A 19424-nucleotide genomic window follows, 5' to 3' on the forward strand; every position below is an offset into this window, starting at 1 on the left:
GTTTTAAATTGTCAGAGGCCTCTAGGTTCGTTTGGAATGTGCTCAAGACCTCTAAATGCTATTGTGTTTCTTCTAAAAAGTGCCAAAGGTCTCTAGAATTATTTTGAAACTTTCATAGACCTCTAAATGATATTGAAAATCTTGTAAAGCTACTACAACTGTCTTAAACTTTCCCAGAACGGTTTTAAATTGTCAGAGGCCTCTAGGACCGTTTTGAATGTGCCAAACGCTTCTAAATGCTATTAAGAACCTTCTAAAACGGTCCAGAGCCCTCTACAACTGTATAAACTATTATTAGAACTGTTTTAAATGAGTAGAGACCTTTACAAGTGTCTAAAAGCTTCCCAGATTTGTTTTAAATTGTCAGATGCCTCCAGGACCATTTTGAAAGTTCCATAGACCTCTAAATGCTATCGCAAATCTTCTGAAAAGTTCCAGAGCCTTCTATAAATTCTAAAACTTTCTGAACTACTCCAAAGCCCTCCATAACTGTCTTAAACTTTCTCAGAACTGTTTTAAATTGTCAGAGGCCTCTAGGACCGTTTTCAATGTGCCAAACCCCTCTAAATGCTATTGACAACCTTCCTAAAAAGTGCCACAGCTCTATACAACTGTCTTAAACTTTCCTGGAATTGTTTTAAATTGTCAGAGGCCTCTAGGACTATTTTGATGTGCCAATGGCTTGTAAATGCTACTGACAACCTTCTAAAAAGTGGCAGAAGCTTCTACAAGTGTTCTAAACCTTGTATAAAAATTGTTTAAAATTGCCAGACACCTTTGCAGTGTTTTACATCTTCTAAGAATTGTTTAATTTTCGGTATGTAAACATTGATTGAGTGCTCATATAATATCTAATTTATATAAACCTAAAACTATAATCATTTTGGCAATCAATCCATATTACATTTAATCACCGACATATGTTTTTGGTTGGTGGTTGTAGTGCAACAGTCAGAAGTTACTGCACAGACTATATGAGAATTTTGTGCAATTTGTAAGTTTTACGGACGATGATTTAAAGGTTTTACTGTATCCGCGGGAGTACCAAAGATGGGACAGTTACAAAACGCCGCTTGGACTTTGAGCGATACGTGCACTTTTAAAATTATGAACGTTCAGGTGCCGAACCCACCAGAAAAACCTAAAGATGACCGACCTGGATCGAGCGGATCGAGCTTGTGTAAGTTGTGCTCTTTATAACAATTTTTTAATAACAATTCCTTTGAAAGGGGTTTATTTTATTTAACCAGCATTTGATTAATATCTGATATTCTTTTGGTTTTAAGTACAATGTGCATTTTTAGATGCATTTAAGAAAGGGTCGTCCAACAAACGGAGCGAGGACGGCCTTGTTGAACGTAAGTCGTTGATAATAATTATTTTTGTTGTTTGAAGTTATTATAAATGATCACTGATTTCCTCTCAGACAGAATGAAAAAAATTATTGACGTAATTAATTGATCAGTTTGGGAAACCAGTGAGTGTTTCTATTTACTTGCGCAAACTTTATTTAACACTCTCAACCTATAGTAAGTTGTAGCTCAAACTAGTTATTTTTGTTTCAGCTCCAAACTCTAGTTCTAAACCTTCAAACACAAAAGAAAACACAGACAGGTTGGACATGCCGCCGCCTCCTTCTCCCGCTTCCAGTACCTGCAGCGACACCGGCAGTACCAGCCATAGTAAGTAATTAAAAATTTTGGTTCATTTTGGGTTACTTAAAAAAAAAGTCTCTCTAAAGTTTTCTATGTTTTATATTTGATTTAAATAGTCAATTTTTGTGGATTTTTGGAATAGTACTATTTGCGTTTTTATCTATTGTAGAGCGGCAAAAAAAACTGGTGGTCAGCGTGTCTGACATCAATTTGGACACTCGCAAGGATGAGGAAGATTGGCATTTGCGTGACGTAATATTTGTAGAGGATATGCGCAATATTCCTACCGGAAGAGTTCTTAAAGTGGACGGCGCTTACGCGGCCGTTCGTTTTCCTGCTTCGCATTCGCGAGAAAAAGAATCCTCAAAAGACTTGGACGATATTTTCCAAGACTGTCGTTTAATGAGAAAGGAAGATCTTCAGGTAAAATATGAGTAGTAAATAAAATGAAACTTTTAACACATATGAAAGCAAACACTTTCACTTTTTGGGCGTATTATCTCGATCTTTCTGGTTTGCAGTTTTTCTCACATTTTTAGCACAAGAGTTGTAGAATTTTTTTTAATCAACTTGTGCTATTTTTGCTTTCCCTATCAGGTTATTAAATCAAGTTCAACATCAAGAGTACCAGACTGTTTCCAAAGAACTCCTAGGAGAATCCAAGTTTCGGAAAGCGTAGGTCAAATTTTGACTGTCGCTGTAGATGGTCAAGGCATTCATGCTATCGTCCGCAACGGTTCAAAACTCAGCTACTGTATTTTCAATATAAGCACCGGTAGAGTGGAGACAGATAATCCGTTCCCTAGCGACACTGCCGCATTTATGGGTCTCTATCCGTCTTTGATTAATCTCACTTGTGCTGGAGAAGTAAGTGTTGACTATTAAAAAGTTGCGCATCTAGATTAAACTGTGCGTTTTTAACATTACAGAGTAACGAATCCGTTCTAATTTTGCGCGACGGGAACAACACAATTTATCCGTTGGCGAAAGATTGCGCTGACGCGATTCGTGATCCGCAATTCTTAGATTTGCCACCGGTTAAGTGTGTGGCTGCCAGTACAATTTCCGTGCCCAGTACAAGTCTCAATATGAAAAACCAAGTCGCTCTTGTCGTTTTCGCTTTAGAGCAGCAACTGTTGATGCCTAAAATACTGCGATGCGACATTGATGGCGTTAGACAGGTAAATACTATCTATTCAAATTGATTAAATTCTAGCGTTTGGTTCGTTTAGCCCGGAACTAATTTAATTTACTTCTCTTAAAGGTGTTGGCTCAGTTGGATCAAGATAATAAAATAAACACCCTTACGCGACCCTCCATTTTGAGCGAGAGATGCGACGGAAATCGAAATATTTTGCACGCCGTCGTGAACATGTGTACACCCACCTCGAATAAAGATAGTGATACGATTCAGGAAGATCCAATTAGATACATTCATGAAGATCCCATTCCTACGCAGAGTTGGCCCCCTGAAAGTTTTGATGTTGCTTCTGGTAAGTGAAAATTTTGATTAAAGTTTTCTAAAATTGCTGGTTTCTAAATAACCCAGTTCGTGTACGAAAAAAATATGCGGCGGTTTCCAAAAGAATGTAAGTGATATGGTTTATTTTTTTCCGTAGCGGTTAAGTCATCAGGTGCTCCGCCATATTGAATTTTACGCCCGTCGTTTATTACAAACTAGGCTACCATTTTTTTAATCACCTGTTTGGACGTTGCCGTATTGACAAATTCCTCCTTTAAACCTCAAAATATGTATCTCTAATTAAGTAGTTATAAATGAAATGAAAAAACATTATTGTTTTGAAAAACAGCATTCTAAGAATCTCACATGTTTTGCATGCAATAAATACTTTTTGTTTTCGAAATCCAATAAATTAATCGGTTCGTTTATTACTGCAACAAACAAGACACCAGGTTCACATCTGCTCATGGAAGATGTGGCAACACAGGACACAGTCTCAACTGACAGTGAGTTGAGAAATATTAAAAAGTTCAAAAACAGCAAGAACTACAAACATAAGAAATAAAAACTTAATTTACGGTTGTTTAAGTTTATTAATTAGTGTTGTTATTCCGAGATTTTCGTAAAATTAAAGATTTTTCTTCACCAAACTGGAAAACTTGCAACACTTAGTGGTAAACAAAGGCGGAAAGTTCCAAGCAAACTTTGGCTTGGGACAACAACCACATTCAATTAAACGTTTCAAGAATTATTTCATAAAATTTGCAAGAAAGGAAAGGCAATGTGTGTATCCTGGAGACTATTAAATCCTTGCAGTTTTGTGATGATTGTAAAGCAGTGTTTTAACTTATATCAGAATTGTTGGTGTTTTAAGAACTTGCTTCTTGGTTTTGTGATTTAGGTTGCTTATTTATTTTCTTGTAAATTTATCCAGCGTCAAATACATTTTGGTTTTGTTGTGTGATTTATTTAACATGTTTTTCCAGTTTCAGTTCAATTTACTGTAAGAGCAGGTGGGTACCTCAAATAAATTATCTATTTTTATGATTGTTTATGAAGAAAACTATACTGATGGAAAAAATACTACAGTGTACTTCTTTTTTGAACGATTTTATTGGTATATTTCATATTGTGTAAATAGTACAATTAAATATAGTAATTTAACCTACTATCTGATGTAAAAGTATTTAACAGTAGCACCATCTGTTTCTAGCCTTATAGTCAGAGAGAATATGGGAAAATTTATACGGGCTAATTCTGCAAAATAATTTGATCAAATTTACATATTAAGTTACTTATAGCTTTCTAATATTACCTGAAACTTACTAGAAATTTGTTTTTTCAACACTCTGCATATGGATTTGGTCAACACCATTATAACCATAGCTTCAAACACCTTTTGTTCAGAGTCTTTTAGAGCAATTGATAATGGGGCTTTTTAAATTTGGACCCTTTCAAACCATGATAAGCAAACTCCAGATTAGGCAAATAAAAGTACCTGAAACATAAGCTATTTAGTATTAGCAGCTCATTAATACCTCTACCAGAGTCCTTTTTATAATATTAGGTAAATCACCTTGTCAGCTTCTTCTAAATACACCTTTACTCTATATTCATGTTTCTTCAAGAACCACTGGCTTGAATAAACTTGGTTTTTGTAGTGTTCTTGTAAAAACTCTTCTTGGGAGTAAGTAAATACCTATATGGGCTGTTTCATTGTGAGTGTTTTCTATTAGAAAAGGCATCCTTTTCTGTTCCACAAACTCTAGTTCCTTCAGAATGTTTCGCTGGGCCCCTTGATTGTTGTAAAGTGTATTAAGAAAGTGGCATTTTCAAAACTGACTACCCAAACACACACACATTATCTAGTCTAGTCTCACACGTAGTATCGCAGTTAAATCGAAATACTCGTTAAAATATTGTAAAATTATGTCATCTCGCCATCTTGTGGGAGGTCTTCCTGCACTTCGTTTGTCATTTCGCGGTCGCCAGTCTAATAATCTCCTCCTCCACCTATCATCAGTGCGTAAGCTACATACTACCACTTCAGTTTAACAATTCTTGTTATTATGTCTTCCACTTTCGTTCTTTTGCAGACATCTATCTTCCGAACACGATCTGATTTTTCCCAGCATAGAGCGCTCCATTTTACGTTGAGCTATTCTAAGTTTTTCTGCACTTGCTCTTGTTAGCGTGAGTGTCTCTGCTCCGTAAGTCATGACAGGAAGCACACATTGATTAAACACTTTACGCTTTAAACAACAGATCGGAATATCGCTCTTGAATACTCCGTTCAGTTTACCATCCAAGCCCCACTCGTCTTTGTAGCTCCTGCGTTTGGTTGTCTCTGTGTATTTTTATGTCATGGCCTAGATATCTAATATTCTCTTACTTCGTCGATGTTGGGACTTCCCAATGTTAGAGTTTCTCCGAGAACTAGGTTGGTCATTATCTTTGTCTTTTGTGTGTTTATTTGTAGTCCTACTTTTGTGGTGGAATTTGCTGGTTCTGTCAGCATTTCTTGGGCTTCTTGTATATCGTCAGCGATCAGCACGATGTGGTCGGCAAAACGCAAGTTGTTTAATCTATTACCGTCGATGTTTATGCCTCTTTGTTCCCATTCCAGCTGTTTGAACGCGTATTCGAGGAGGGTAATAAAAAAGAGTTTTTAAGGCCAATAGATGATCTGTAGTTCCAGTCCTGCGCGAAATCCTGCCTGTTCCACTGATTGGTAAAAATCAAGCTTTTTTTCTAGTCGGTTATTATTTTTGTGAAAAGCTTGTGTAAGTGAGAGAGTAAGCTGATGGGACGATAGTTGGCTATGTCTGTAGGATCTCCTTTTTTTATGAAGCAGTATCATCAAAACGTTGTTCCAATCCCCTGGTATGGTGGTTTTTGTTAGGCAAAGGTTAAAAAGTTCTTTGATAAGAATGATACCTTCCATTTTAATTGCTTCTATCGTTATAGAATCTGTTCCTGCTGATCTATTGTTCTTCATTTGTGTTAGTGCTTTTTGAATCTGCTCACCATCAATTTCGGGAATTTCTACGGAACCTTGGTTTTGGACCCCATATTTTTGGGTTGATCGGAATGAATGTCTGCCGTGCCCTTATACAGTTCTCTGTAAAATTCCTCTACTATTTGTAGTAACTCGGATCTGTTAGATGTAATTTAATTATACATTGTGCGAATCCACCCTTGACAGACTATCCACTATAAAAGACCTGGGAGTGGTTTTCGATGCCAAATTCTCTTTTATTCCTCACATCGAACAGGTGTCTGCCAGCGCCTCTAAAACTCTGGGCTTTGTTTTGAGAAACTGCAAACATTTTGCTAACCAGGATACTATCAAAGTGCTGTATAACTCCTATGTAAGATCAAAATTCGATTACGGTTCAATAGTGTGGTCCCCTATATACAACTCCCACATTCAAACTCTTGAGTCCGTGCAAAGAAGATTCCTGAAATACTTGATGTTTAGAGAGGATAATGTATACCCAGAAAGGGGGTTGGAGCATAACCGTATTCTTCTTAGGTTTTCAGAACTTCCTCTGGCTGTACGTCGGGAGTTGCAGTCACTCTCGTTTCTTTATAAACTTACCAACTCTAAAATAGACTGCCCGTACTTGTTAGAGCGGGTTTCGTTTAATATTCCTCGTACGGCGGTTAGGCATCAACCAACTTTTTCATTGGCATTTGCGAGGTCCAACATCCTATTCCAAGACCCTATACACAAAGCCTGTTACAACTATAACCGTGTAGCGGCTGAATCAGATATCTTTTGCGACAGTCTCTCGTCCTTGTTGCACAGGTTTCGCTCGTTCTCCGGCTTTCCCCCCTAAATCCTGTTGTCCACAAGCACATATCCTTTGTACCTACCTCCCTCTACCTTTTTCTGATTGTATTGTGTAACTTCATTCTTGTTCGTCTTTTTTTTTTTTAGTTATTAGTATTTAGTTATTAATTATTTAAGTTTGTGTTCGTATACTATTTTTCAATTTCCTGTAAGTGGGCCTCGGCCTGTTGGAAATAAACGGCTTTATTATTATTATTATTATTATTATTATTATTATTAGATGTTATGTTTCCTTCGCTATTTTTCAGTTTTGTTATTTCGTTTTTACTAATAGCTAATTTTCTCCTAAGAACCTTAAGGCTTTTGTTTTCTTGTATGGTTTGCTGTGTTTGTTGCGTATTGTAGTGTCTTATATCTTTCCTGATATCTTTATTTACTTTTTGCCAACCATGGCGGCCGAACGCATGTAATAGACAAGAAAGGCAAATGATGACGTGACCGCCACGGGAAAAAAATGGACCATACCTGCGAATCCATGTTCACAATACAGTTCCTTATAGAGCGGCTTATAAGCGTTCCTAATTTTTTTTGTTGCCTTATTATTGTGCCTTATACGCAGCTCAAAGTAGAAGTTAGGAGTGACACTTTCACAAAACCTTCTCTGTAAAATTGACGTCAAAACACGTCAGAAAATAAACAAGTTTATTTACATCTCATTTTGAAATTTTACAAATTAATGTTTTCCTAACGTTGTTGAGGACATAAAAAACTCATCATCAGGGATTGGATTAGATTGGAAATGGAATTCTTCTTTAGAAATCAATTTTCATGTCACAGGGTTGCAAACCTTCTTTTTGTTGAGAGGTTCTTATTAACTAGATGTATTTACAGAAGAAAGAAGAAGTATTTCACGTTTCCAGCTTTGTTTAAAACGTATGTTAGTAGTCCTCAATTTTTTTTTTTTCAGGAGATGAAGATAGTATAATGAGCCTAGGAAGTAGCGCCGCAAATAAAGGCAACAGTCACACTCACAACTTATCAAATAACATTGTTGATCCGTCAGAACGACGATCAAACGCAATGCAAATACTGCACGCCCTACTTTACGAATCTAGCACAATCGAAAACCATCTAATAGAGCTTCTATGCTCGAAAGATGCTCAAGGCCAGACGCCTTTCATGTTAGCCGTGTCCTCTCGCAGCTATCCGGCCGCTCTAGAAATTTTTGAACGAATCTTGAAACTTGGAACGCCACACGAACGCGAAGAAATGATTTTTCCGAAAGGTTCTAATCCCGACCATTCGCCGCTTCACGTGATATGCTGCAATGACACGTGCAGTTTTACATGGACCGGAGCTGAACACATCAATCAGGACATTTTCGAATGCAGGACATGCGGATTAACTGGCACATTGTGCTGTTGCACCGAATGTGCTCGAGTGTGTCACAAAGGACACGATTGCAAACTTAAGAGAACCTCGCCAACCGCTTATTGTGACTGCTGGGAAAAATGTAAATGCAAAGCTTTGATAATGGGCAACCAGTCAGTAAGGTACGACTTATTGAGCTGGTTGGTGAAAGACACAAATTTGGTTTGCCTGCCGAATTCGCGGGGCGAGAGTATTCTGTTGTTTTTGGTACAGACCGTTGGTAGACAGAGTCAAGAACAGAGACAGTTTAGCAAATCGCGACCTCGAACTAATTCGCGTAATAAAACGCCGTCATCGGATATTGAATCTGATATGCCGGAGCACGATTTAGAACCGCCTCGTTTCAGCCGCAGAGCTTTAGAGTGCATGCTATCCAATTGGAAAGCTGTCAAGAGCATGATTATGTCTGGAATTAGGGATCCTACTGATTTACAGGTAAGTGGACCGTTTGACAAAGTTTAAGAATTGTTGTTTCATGTGGTTGTTAGTGTATACAATTTTGGTTAAGTTGTGATAGTACGAAAAAAAGCAGTTCACTAAAACTTCAAATTATATTTTAAAGATGTAAAATTCACTAGACAGTTTGAACAACAAAATTAAAAACAAACTATTTTTCTACTCCACTTTAGAATACATTCTTCGTGACATCGTGGGTTGAAGAAATTGAACACAACTGCAACTGGTTTTTGTTTTTGCTATATTTCTAACTAACTGTTGATGATCTGTGTATTATTTGCATATTTCAATGTAAATAATACTATTATTTATATTATTAGAAGTCTTTCTATGTAACAATGTTTGAGAGTTTAAATGACGAGTTATTTTAATTCATACGAGTCACTTATGCCCCTATGCACCATCAGGCATTTTGAATGTTGGATAGCATGCACTAAAAAGAAAATCACACTCTGAACTTAAAGCTTCATAATGACTGATCGTGTCATACGGCCGTTAGAATGTAACTTCTGAATCAAATGCAATATTTTATTTACAAACAGTTTATCTATATACCTATTTAAGAAAATGCACTAATTTGCAACAAACCAGAAACCTCCCTAGTTTTGATTTACATCTAGTTTAAAGTTTAAACTATCTGGGGAATATTGTATAGAAGTTACTAAAGTAAACTTATACTTTTACAAAATTGTCATTAAAATTGATGTTATAAGAGGTTTGAAAAAAAAAATAGTAATCTAATTCCATGCCCAGACAAATATTAAGCTGTCACTCAGAGAAAATTTTTGTTAAATTGTGATTTTTCCGACTGTGACAAATTTGAACATATTGACAAGAATGAAATTAGAAATTATAAGAAAGGAATTTAAATATTGTCAAACCAATCACGTGATAATGTTTGTGTTTCAATCTACAGAGTGACCCATTCTTAAGCTTTCATTTCAAAAAACTGCCTGTCAACTTGTCCCTTTTTAGATACTATAGTTAGAAAAGAATTGTTTCAGATGTAAATCTGAGTTTTTACAGAAATTGAAGTAGTGTTTGGAGCTACTTTTAATTAAAATTATTAAGTTTTAATTTTAGTAATTAGTAACATTGTTGTTATTTTTTGCTTAGTTCTTATCATGATTTTTTTTTTAATTGGCTCAGTCTGAAGTAAGCCAAAGTAGTAACTATTATAGCCAAAAATCAAGCTTAAAGTTAAGGAGTGTGACCAATAAAAAGTTATTAATTTATCAACCCAAAATGGGATAACTGATACTTGGAGAACAAAAATGGAGAAAACATACGAAATGTTTGTTGAGATTAGAGTAGAATTATAATAATATAACTGAAATATTGTTTACTTATGTACATTACAGTGAATTCTGCATTTCCTAATTAACTTTATTATTGCTTTAATAAATTATTATCTATTCACTTCGTAGTTGAACGACCAACCATACGTTTCTGGACAATCAGGCACCACATTACTGGACAAATTTACCCATTGTTTCCTAGTTAAATGCCAAATGTCTACCGATATTTTAGCTGAAACTCTTATCAAGGAAATGAAAAGCACCGACAAAATTCAAAGCGATCTAGCAAGGTAAACTGAAACCTCTTTAACCGTCTGAATTAAGAAACTATGTGTTTGTTTTTAACGTAGATTTGTTGCGAGGAGGTTCGTTCGATCAGTTGTGCGGATATTTGTGATATTCAGTATCGAAATGGCTCCGACTTCGACAAAGCGTCGTGTCCTCAACAATCAGAACCAACCTATTATGAGATGCAAGAGACTGTTCCAATCTTTAAGTAAATTAGCTATTGAGGAACTGTGCGAAACTGCCGATTCGCTTATTGCCCCGGTTCGGCTAGGCGTTGCCCGTCCCACAGCACCTTTTTCATTAGCCACTACTCCTAGCGATGTGTTAAACGTTAGTTTTAGATTTTTAACCCCAATTGGGACTTTAATTTTATAGGAAATACATTTGCAGGGGTCGGAAGAATTATTTTTAGTTGATCCGCTAGCGCCGAGTGCTTCGAGACCGAGCGGTCAAAATTCGACTGATTCCTTTGCATTCTTTGGCGACTCCATTCGTAGATCGCAGACCGCTAGAGATTTGTTGAATATTGTGGATTCAGAGAGTAAGTTTAATCAGAATAATAATCTTCTTTATTTCTAATTATGGTCACAATACATTTCCTGTAACAGATTACAAAAAAAATACATGAAACCAATGTCATTTTATAACACATAATCCTTAATACATTATGGCTTTAAATTTCTTTTAAAGAGTTTCTCATTTTTTTCTAATTTTAAATCATTTTGTTAAATGTCTTTAAACAGGCATAATATGGATTTTTTTTGGTTATAGTTAATCTGTGTTTCAGATAATTTACATTTACGCTTCGAGTGTTTGATGTATAATGCTAATATTTTCAAAAAATGTCTTAGATAATGTGTTTTTCCCTTGTTTAGTTACTGAAATTCCTTACTTTTATTACTGAATTCCTTACTTTTGTTACTGAATATTGTTTTTGTACCTTAAAAGTCTTCGCCGATACACTTGGGAAATTCTTACATCTCTGGCAGAGTGGTTAGTATCTTCCAGTTTCATTTTGGACATCGTAGAACTAATCCAGTATACTCACTTGTGAACAATACTTTGCAACAAACCCGGCACATTGAAAGCACATGGCTAAGTTGTAATATTCCTTCACGAAAACTGTCAATAAGTTAAAATAAACCGTACCTCTTTGAAATGGTGGGAGGGGCTTGCAAAATCCAATTTTCGTTATTGGGGGGGTTTCTGCACTGTTTTTTCCTGACAACTTTAATTTTATCCCGAACACTTGTTGGTAGCTCCGATTTAACTTCGTCATTTAGCCTAATCAGTTCTTTTATAAATTCTTCTTCAGAAAAGCCTTTTTCAATCAATCATTTATTAGTTTTTCTTTTGCATTGATATCTTCTATTTTTTGTATTGCTGCCTGTAGTTGTTTTTGTTGGACCTTACTGTGACTTTTAACAATTATTGTTCCACTTTTTGTTTGTTTTACATTTTTAAACGCTCCTCCTATCCACTTTACATTTGTTGAAGCTTTTTCATGGCTTCTTTTGGATCTGTGACATTTTGAACATTTATTATTGTTTCGCATATTTTTGATGTTTTTGGAGTTGTCCATTCCCTTTCATTTTGTTTTTCTAACTTCTTCTTCTATTCTTTCTCTCTTTAAGTAGATTCTTGATTTACGTTTGTTTTTGGAACAGAGCTAGTAATTTTCGCATGCGTTATCTTTTCTTGGTTGCGATTCTGAGGTTCAATTTCAAAATTTTTGTACATTTTCTTTTTCAATTTGAAAAAGACCAACAAAGTAAATATTTTACATATTTATGGGTGTGCGCTTTTCATGGAATTTTGCAAAAGTTTGTCTTGTCCTTGCTCTACGACGGCAGCAACAATACCCAAAGCGGCATAAAATTCAGACACTTTTTCCTCAAAGATAACACATTCTTCCATTTTTCCTACGTCTTTAGTCGCTTTTTTGCCTGTTCCTGTCTGTTCTGGGCTCAATTCAGATCGTTTTTTTTTTTTTTTTTTTTTCATCTCCCATTTTTAACGGTGGAGCTCCGCTTTGTAACTTTATTGTGTATCTTGTGGTCACTGGTTTGTTTACATTTGGCCTTGTTCATTTTTACGTCGCTTATCAGTGGTCTTTTGATTTCAATTATTTGCCTGATTTGAAACGCTGATAATTTAACATTTTCTAGCGAGTTACTTCGCGTTTTAACTCCACTTACAGTGTTCATGTCAGTCTATTGTCATCGTGTCTATTTTCTTCATAAACAAATGTGAATGTGATTTTTAGGTATAGCTATGGATAATGACGATGATGCGGCATCAGATCATGAAGACAACCAGACTGAACGTGATCTTAGTATGGTAGGACAGGCGTCTTCGCTAGCGGAAAGTGAAAATCAAGAGGCACCGCCTGACCAACAAGAAAACAGATTACAAGTATGAAAGTTTCTGTCATTTATGCCATAAATCTGCAAACGTAGTTAATTTATTACGTTGAGGGATTTATTATTAATAATCATTTAGGGAGAAGAATCCGATCCTGAACTTGACTTACTAGCAGAGACTGAAAGTGACAGTGATGACAATCAGAGCAATCAAGATACGGCCAGCGCGCAAAGATCCGTTCAAACTGGAGCTACTGCTGGTAGTGATACAGGTAAACTATTTTTTTTTTAATTAAGCCAATAAGCTGACATAAAGCAAATTTTACGGCCTTTGTTAGTCAAATGTGACGGAGGGTATTTCTTGAAATGTTCAGATATTTAATTTAAAAAAAGTTAGTTTAATTGTGAAATAAGTCAACAAATACCCTGCTGCCCAGTATCTTTGGCACTATAAGCAACTTATTAGGAGGTCTGCTATTATTCCCTGAAGATGAAAGTGGCGAGTCCAGCCAGCAAGAGGAAGAGGAGAGTGAAGCGGGCACGGACGAACCAGATAACGAAGAATACGTCACGGAAGATCAACTGGAAAGACGAAGGTAAAAACATTATTTATTTACAGGAAGGGTATTTTCACAGTCATTTCAGTTTTTTGTATTGTCATTTAGGTGGTTGTTATGTTTAACATTCTACCTTAATTACTGATCATACATTTTGCTTATTAACTCTAACATCAATTTGAAGTAACTAGTTTGGTTGAATCGTGACGTCACACTTAAAAGGCCTAGCGTCACACAATTAGTTAAGACATTGCAGGAAATAGTTATTTACACATCAAGGGAAAGAAGGAAGAAATTACGCCCGCAGTCAAAGTTATCGTTAGAATCTCAAATTTACCTTAATTAATGAGCACTTTACTAAGTCTCAGTGTGCGTCATTTTGGGCGTTACTATTCGAAGTTTGCGTTTTATCTTGAAAATGACAGTAGTTTTTTTATAAAACGTTTACTATTTTATTGATAACATTAATGTTACGAATGTCAGTAGTCCAAATTGCATTAAAATCTTGCTTGCTATTAACAAAACAGGGTGCTTTTAAGTGTTTGTTACTAAATTAAATAACAGTGTAGTTAGGAGTTGTGAGGTACATGTTAGACTTGGTAAATAACAAAGAATCAGTACCTTATAACATACTTATTATCTATAGGGTGGACTTTGAGTAATGGGGCATAGAGCTACACCATATTCCTGACATCAAAATAATACGATTTAGCTAAATTGTTCTATACCGAAAGTTAATATTAAGAAATTCAGTTTTTTGGTAGATATAGGGTGTGAAAGTTTCTTTTCATATAAATAACTGAAAATTTGTATAAGAAAGTTTTGACAGACGGTAAATTATTTTGCAGTACCTATTAGGGGGCGCTATCTGCAACCTTTCCAGCTGCTTAAAAAGACCCCCATCTTTTTTCTACGCCACTGAAACGGACATTACGACTTCATACTATGATTCTAATATGCTTTTTATATAAAAAAGTATACTAGTTTTAGATCTTAAAATTTGACCGTTTTCGAGATTGCATACATTTTTGTATGCTAATATTGCTAATACCGTTAAATGGTAAAGTACATTAACGTAATTCATACAAACCCTAAAAAAACTGATTGGGAGACCTTTTAGACCGAAAAAAATAAATGAAAAATCCATACGTATTTTCAGTGAATTTTGTAAAACAACTTACACCACAAACCACCGGAAATTAAGTATTAGCATTAAAAAAAGGTTTTATTTGGACAACAAGTGTTCTACAAAGGTAAAGTAAAGACTTACTTTGATAAAAAAAATACTAATTGGAAAGTTGCTGTATGCAATATCAAAATATCGGATATTTCAAAAACGGTCAATTTTGAAGACTTAGAACAAGTACACGTTCTACTCGTAGTTTGTAAGCAGCTGAATTAGTTGCAGGTAGCGCCCCCTATCAGTTACTGCAGAACAGATGAAAGCATTGTATCTACCGGCTGGCAAAACCGTCTTATACAAATTTTCAGAAATTTATATCAAAAGACCTTGATGATATAATAAATAAGAACAAAATTTCAATTTTCACACCCTGTATCTTTCTTAATATTAACTTTTGGTATAGGACAGTTTAGCTAAATCGTATTATTTTGATGTCAGGAATATGCTGTAGCTCTATGTCCCATTACTTATGGTCCACTCTGTACATGGTGTCCGGATTTAGTGTGTTTTGACAGGAAACCTGCATTTGCTAGATAAGAAAAAACTAGTATATAGATGTCTAAAGCTCGATTTTTGAAAAAAGATTAATGGCAAAAACCGTATTTCGATATTTTGTCAGTTTGCGGCGCTAGAGGGCGTTTTCGAATTTCGCCGATTTTGAAAACTCTTCACAACTTTTTTATTTACTAAAATATCGAAGTGAAACACAAACATGTTTACTAGGCACTTTTTCGATGTGATTTCAGTGGCTTGCTTAGTTTTTTGCTACTGTCTTCCGTTTTCTCAATAATTGACATAACTTTCTTATTTTAAATAGAACCCATAATCAAATATAACTTTAAAAAATGTCTATTTGTATACATTTCCTACGGTGTCAGTATGTCTATAGTTATTCCTACAAATAACTAAAGTATGAAGTAAACTTGAAATGAGTAACAGTTATAGACCCAATATCAAATTACTTTTTTAGTATTTCCACACATATTAAAGTAACTAACAACTAAAGAACTAATTTTTAATTAACAGTGGAAAATAAAGGAAAAAAAATTGAAACGTTGACTTTAAAGTTAAAAACGCAGTAATTTTAAACATTCAAGTGTCATAGAAACAAGAAATAAATAAACGTTACTTTTGATGTGAAAACCAACAAAGAATCAAAGCCAACTTGAATAAAAACAAAAAAGTGTAATATCTCAGTTATTTTTAAGATTATCTATAGAGATATTTTCATTGTAGTAAACCACATGAAATGAACTATTTATGAAAGTTATAGCCAACTGTCATTTTAATTTAAAATAATAAAGTTAGGTAATTTTTGGAGAAAACGAAAGACATACGGTTTTTGCCATTAATCTTTTCTCAAAAATCTACCTCTAGACATGTATATACTAGTTTTTTCCTATCTAGCCGGGAATTTGGGTTTTCTGACTACATTTTGATAAAGCTTTAAATATCCCATTCTGGTAACTGATATGGTGTGGTGTTTTTTTTTTGTTGCATTAGTTTTTATAAAAACTACCAAATTGTAAAATTTGCACTGTTTTATAGGTAATTCCAATTAGGAATTACCTATAGAAGACAATAGAGAGTTTTTAAGCCATCAAAAATAACGGCAATTTTGAACGAAATTATGGTTAAGTGCACAAACGTATACAATTTTTATAGCACCAAACAGAGCTCGTTATTCCTCTACATACACACAACATAAACAATGACAACCGTTTATTTACATTTTTGATTGGGTTAGTTTAGCGGAGTTTTCTGTCGGGAATTTAGATAAAAAATGGGGATCCGTGGCCCAAAATTTAAGGTTTTAGGTTAGGTATCTTGTAATTTTTTTGTTCTAACAAATATTTAAAAAATGCCGTTGAAGAGTTTAATACGTAAATTTGCAATATTATGAAGTTGTCTTGTGGCTTTCTCACTCATAAAAATTGACAGTTTTTTTTTATCATACACACTCGTTAAATGTGTCATAAGGTACAAGCAGAGAATATAGAATATTTTCATTAGTTCAAATTTCGGCAACTGCTCAAATATTCATAGATACGAAGAAAGGTTAGAGGTTACATCAGTTCTAAAATTGAAGAGTCGCAAGCTATGTCAAAGTCTCGAGGTAAAAACATATCCCTAGTTTATTTCTTTGGAAATCTTTAAGTGATATTGTAAGAAAAGATTGTTTGCATTAAGGGACTTTATTCAGTCATAGAAAAAACAAATTATTATTCAGTGCCTCTGAAACATTAAAATAAAAAAATTACAAATCCTTTCATACACAAAAATAATGAAATTTAAGTTTTTAGCGAAATGCAAAGGTATGGGATAACAATTGTGCTGATATGAGGTATATTTTTTATATTTTGTTTAGTGTTCTTAGTTTAGTAGGGAAGTTTTCTAAAAGAAACTATAGAAAAACTAAAATTTAAACATAATTATCTTAGTTACTTTCTGTTCTGTTGTGCACAAAACCATTTCGAAGCCGTCAAATAAAGGATATAAAAACTCTATAGATACACAAATTTATTACTAATTTGTGTTGAAAGCTTCTGCATGCATTCGTAGAACTGTAAATATCTGTGTTTTCTGATTTCTCTCTTTTTGGACTTCTCCCTTTCACAAAAGAAGCCGTTACAGCACTGCAGCCGGTGGCACTGGTCAACGATCCAACTTGGCGCCCCAAAATATGCAGTGGGCTATCAGGTCACGGGAAGCGGGCCGATCGGCCGGAGTCCGGCTAGCCAATGGATCTAATTTGGTGTTCATTGATCCAACGTCACTCAGGCGGTCGACAACGGGAAGCGCTACCGTTGCTGCTAGTTCTGAACCTATCACCATGGCCACTACTGCAAGTTGTTTAGCAAGGGCTTTCGGTAAGTTGTCGTTCATTATTCATTAAATCAAAAGCAACTTTTGAGTCAAAGTTTTAAAATCTGTACTCGGTTTAAGTACGTTCAGTAAAGTTTAAAAGTTTTTTATGAGAGATAATAGACACTTGGCAGGAAGACGTAATACGTAATACTCAAGATGTACGTATTTAAGGATTTTGCAGATATGTAAGTTTTACCTTACACGGTATACGCTGTTTCAGATATCAAATGAACCATATAAGTCCAGGATATCTGTCCACCTCGTGTTTTCTCTTAAATTTTCTTTGATTTTTGATGTTTATTTTTTCTTTGTATGTTATGACATGTATGCAGCGTAATCGATGACATTTTTGGAATTGTCATTCTCGATTCCGACTCGGAAGATGAAGACGACTTGGATGATTTGCTGCTTATGCACTTGCATAATGAAAATAATATATTAATATGAAAAGAGCTTTATGGATTTCCCATCTCTTTAGGTTTTCATGTGGGTTTTGTCCATACACTTCCCTTGCCAAATATAAATCTAACTCTTGTGTAATTCTAAAGCGCAATGTGAAATCTGATTGTTCCACGTTTTGTTAGAAAAATTACATGAATGTTATATTACACGTTATAGTTACGTAAAGTTACGTTACACTGCAATACGTTAAAATCCGTTTATTTTGCATGTGCAGGGGGTGAAATAACGTATTACGTATAAGGTTTTGCTGCCACTTAAAGTGTCTAATAGAGCAACTGAGTGTATTTTTAATTTTAATCAACAAACTTACGTTTGATATTAAATTCCTCTTGCAGGAATCGTTATACGGCAAATTGCCGATCTTCTTTCTGCAATGTCGATCAACTCTAGTGCAGGAATTCCGTCGTCTTCCTTCATGGGAGTGTCACAAGATGATATCTGTAACGTACAGGTAAGTTGTCTTTTTGTAAAGTGTCTTTGACCAGTCAGAATGTTTATTTGATTGGACAATTTTTGGTCATTTTGATCACATAACGTCATAAAAAAATTTAATTATTACTAATATCCATATTCATCCAGTAGTATCAAATTTTCAATTTGTTTGCCAGGTTTGTTACTTTTATTGATAAAATTTTATGTAACTCACGTTCTTTGCGCAACTTACTAAGGTAGTTTTGAAGTTAACTGGTTACATAGATCACACTACCTAACAAAATTTGGTCCCATCGACTAAAAGTGTTTTTTTTTTTGGGTTCCTTGGGTCCTAAATAGTGGGAAGGAGCCATTGGGTTGTCTCGGAAAATCGGAATAAGCTCAGAAAATTAGGAAAATTGCACTTTTTAAGTTTTTGCCAAAATTTGCGCTATATTTTCGCGAGGAGAAGAAATTTTCGGCGTTTTGGCCAATGTGAGGTTCTAGGAGGGTCAGAAGTCCTTAAAAGAAGCTAACCCAAAATTTTGGTTAGATTGCCTAACCCATAACCTACTTAAATTAGTCCATTTTTTACCCACTGTAATGGTTCTTTCTAGATAACTTACTAATTTTATTTTTTTAACCGGGTTTGGACTAAAGGGTAGAGGAAGGTTCATAGTAAATAGGAAAAAATTGTCTGACACCAATGGGCTTGCCTAGAATATCAAAAATTAAAACGTATATTCAGCTAAAAACATGCACATACGATTTATATCGATTCAATGAATAACACTCAGCAAACGTAAAATCTACAAGGAAATTGCAAATTTTTGACAACATCGAATTTTGTTACAGCAAAAATTCCAAAATCGTGTAAGTCCATGTTTTTAGCTAAACTTACTATAGTTTTTGATATTATTCTAGCCAAGCCCATTGGTCTCTAACAATTCTTTTCTATTTAACATGGATTTATGCAAACTGCTAAAATATAGGGCACATTTTGTCAAAAACTCAAAATGTGCGATTTCCTGAGTTTATGCCAATTTTCCGAGAGCTCTCAATGATCGTTTCTCACTATTTGGAACCCAAAAATAAACGTTTTGTTGATGGAACCAAACATGACTCAAATTTTGTTACGTAGTGTAATAGCTATTTTCTTCTGCAAAATTCATACAAACAAACCGGTATTTTTCC

At 34.8% G+C, this 19424-nt stretch overlaps 1 protein-coding gene and 1 long non-coding RNA gene across 3 annotated transcripts in view; one reads left to right on the forward strand and one right to left on the reverse strand.

Moving 5' to 3' along the window:
* hyd (E3 ubiquitin-protein ligase hyd) overlaps positions 1 to 19424 on the forward strand; it is a 71920-nt gene that overhangs the window by 12924 nt on the left and 39572 nt on the right. Inside the window, exons 10-25 of one of the 2 annotated variants that reach the window (XM_081974265.1) lie at positions 1022 to 1180; positions 1287 to 1358; positions 1566 to 1682; positions 1825 to 2078; positions 2253 to 2522; positions 2585 to 2836; positions 2920 to 3148; positions 7881 to 8779; positions 10228 to 10388; positions 10449 to 10716; positions 10777 to 10927; positions 12653 to 12801; positions 12889 to 13021; positions 13216 to 13345; positions 17112 to 17359; positions 18155 to 18270. In XM_081974265.1, coding sequence (XP_081830391.1) covers positions 1022 to 1180; positions 1287 to 1358; positions 1566 to 1682; positions 1825 to 2078; positions 2253 to 2522; positions 2585 to 2836; positions 2920 to 3148; positions 7881 to 8779; positions 10228 to 10388; positions 10449 to 10716; positions 10777 to 10927; positions 12653 to 12801; positions 12889 to 13021; positions 13216 to 13345; positions 17112 to 17359; positions 18155 to 18270 — 3608 coding nt within the window. The remainder of the gene's footprint in view (positions 1 to 1021; positions 1181 to 1286; positions 1359 to 1565; positions 1683 to 1824; positions 2079 to 2252; positions 2523 to 2584; positions 2837 to 2919; positions 3149 to 7880; positions 8780 to 10227; positions 10389 to 10448; positions 10717 to 10776; positions 10928 to 12652; positions 12802 to 12888; positions 13022 to 13215; positions 13346 to 17111; positions 17360 to 18154; positions 18271 to 19424) is intronic. The other variant, XM_081974267.1, reaches the window with a different exon arrangement.
* LOC145725487 (uncharacterized) overlaps positions 1 to 19424 on the reverse strand; it is a 37234-nt gene that overhangs the window by 3252 nt on the left and 14558 nt on the right. The window lies entirely within an intron of this gene.

The sequence above is a fragment of the Ips typographus genome, linkage group LG2 (genome assembly GCF_016097725.1).
Source record: "Ips typographus isolate SLU linkage group LG2, UJ_Ityp_2.0, whole genome shotgun sequence".
Taxonomy (NCBI): domain Eukaryota; kingdom Metazoa; phylum Arthropoda; class Insecta; order Coleoptera; family Curculionidae; genus Ips; species Ips typographus.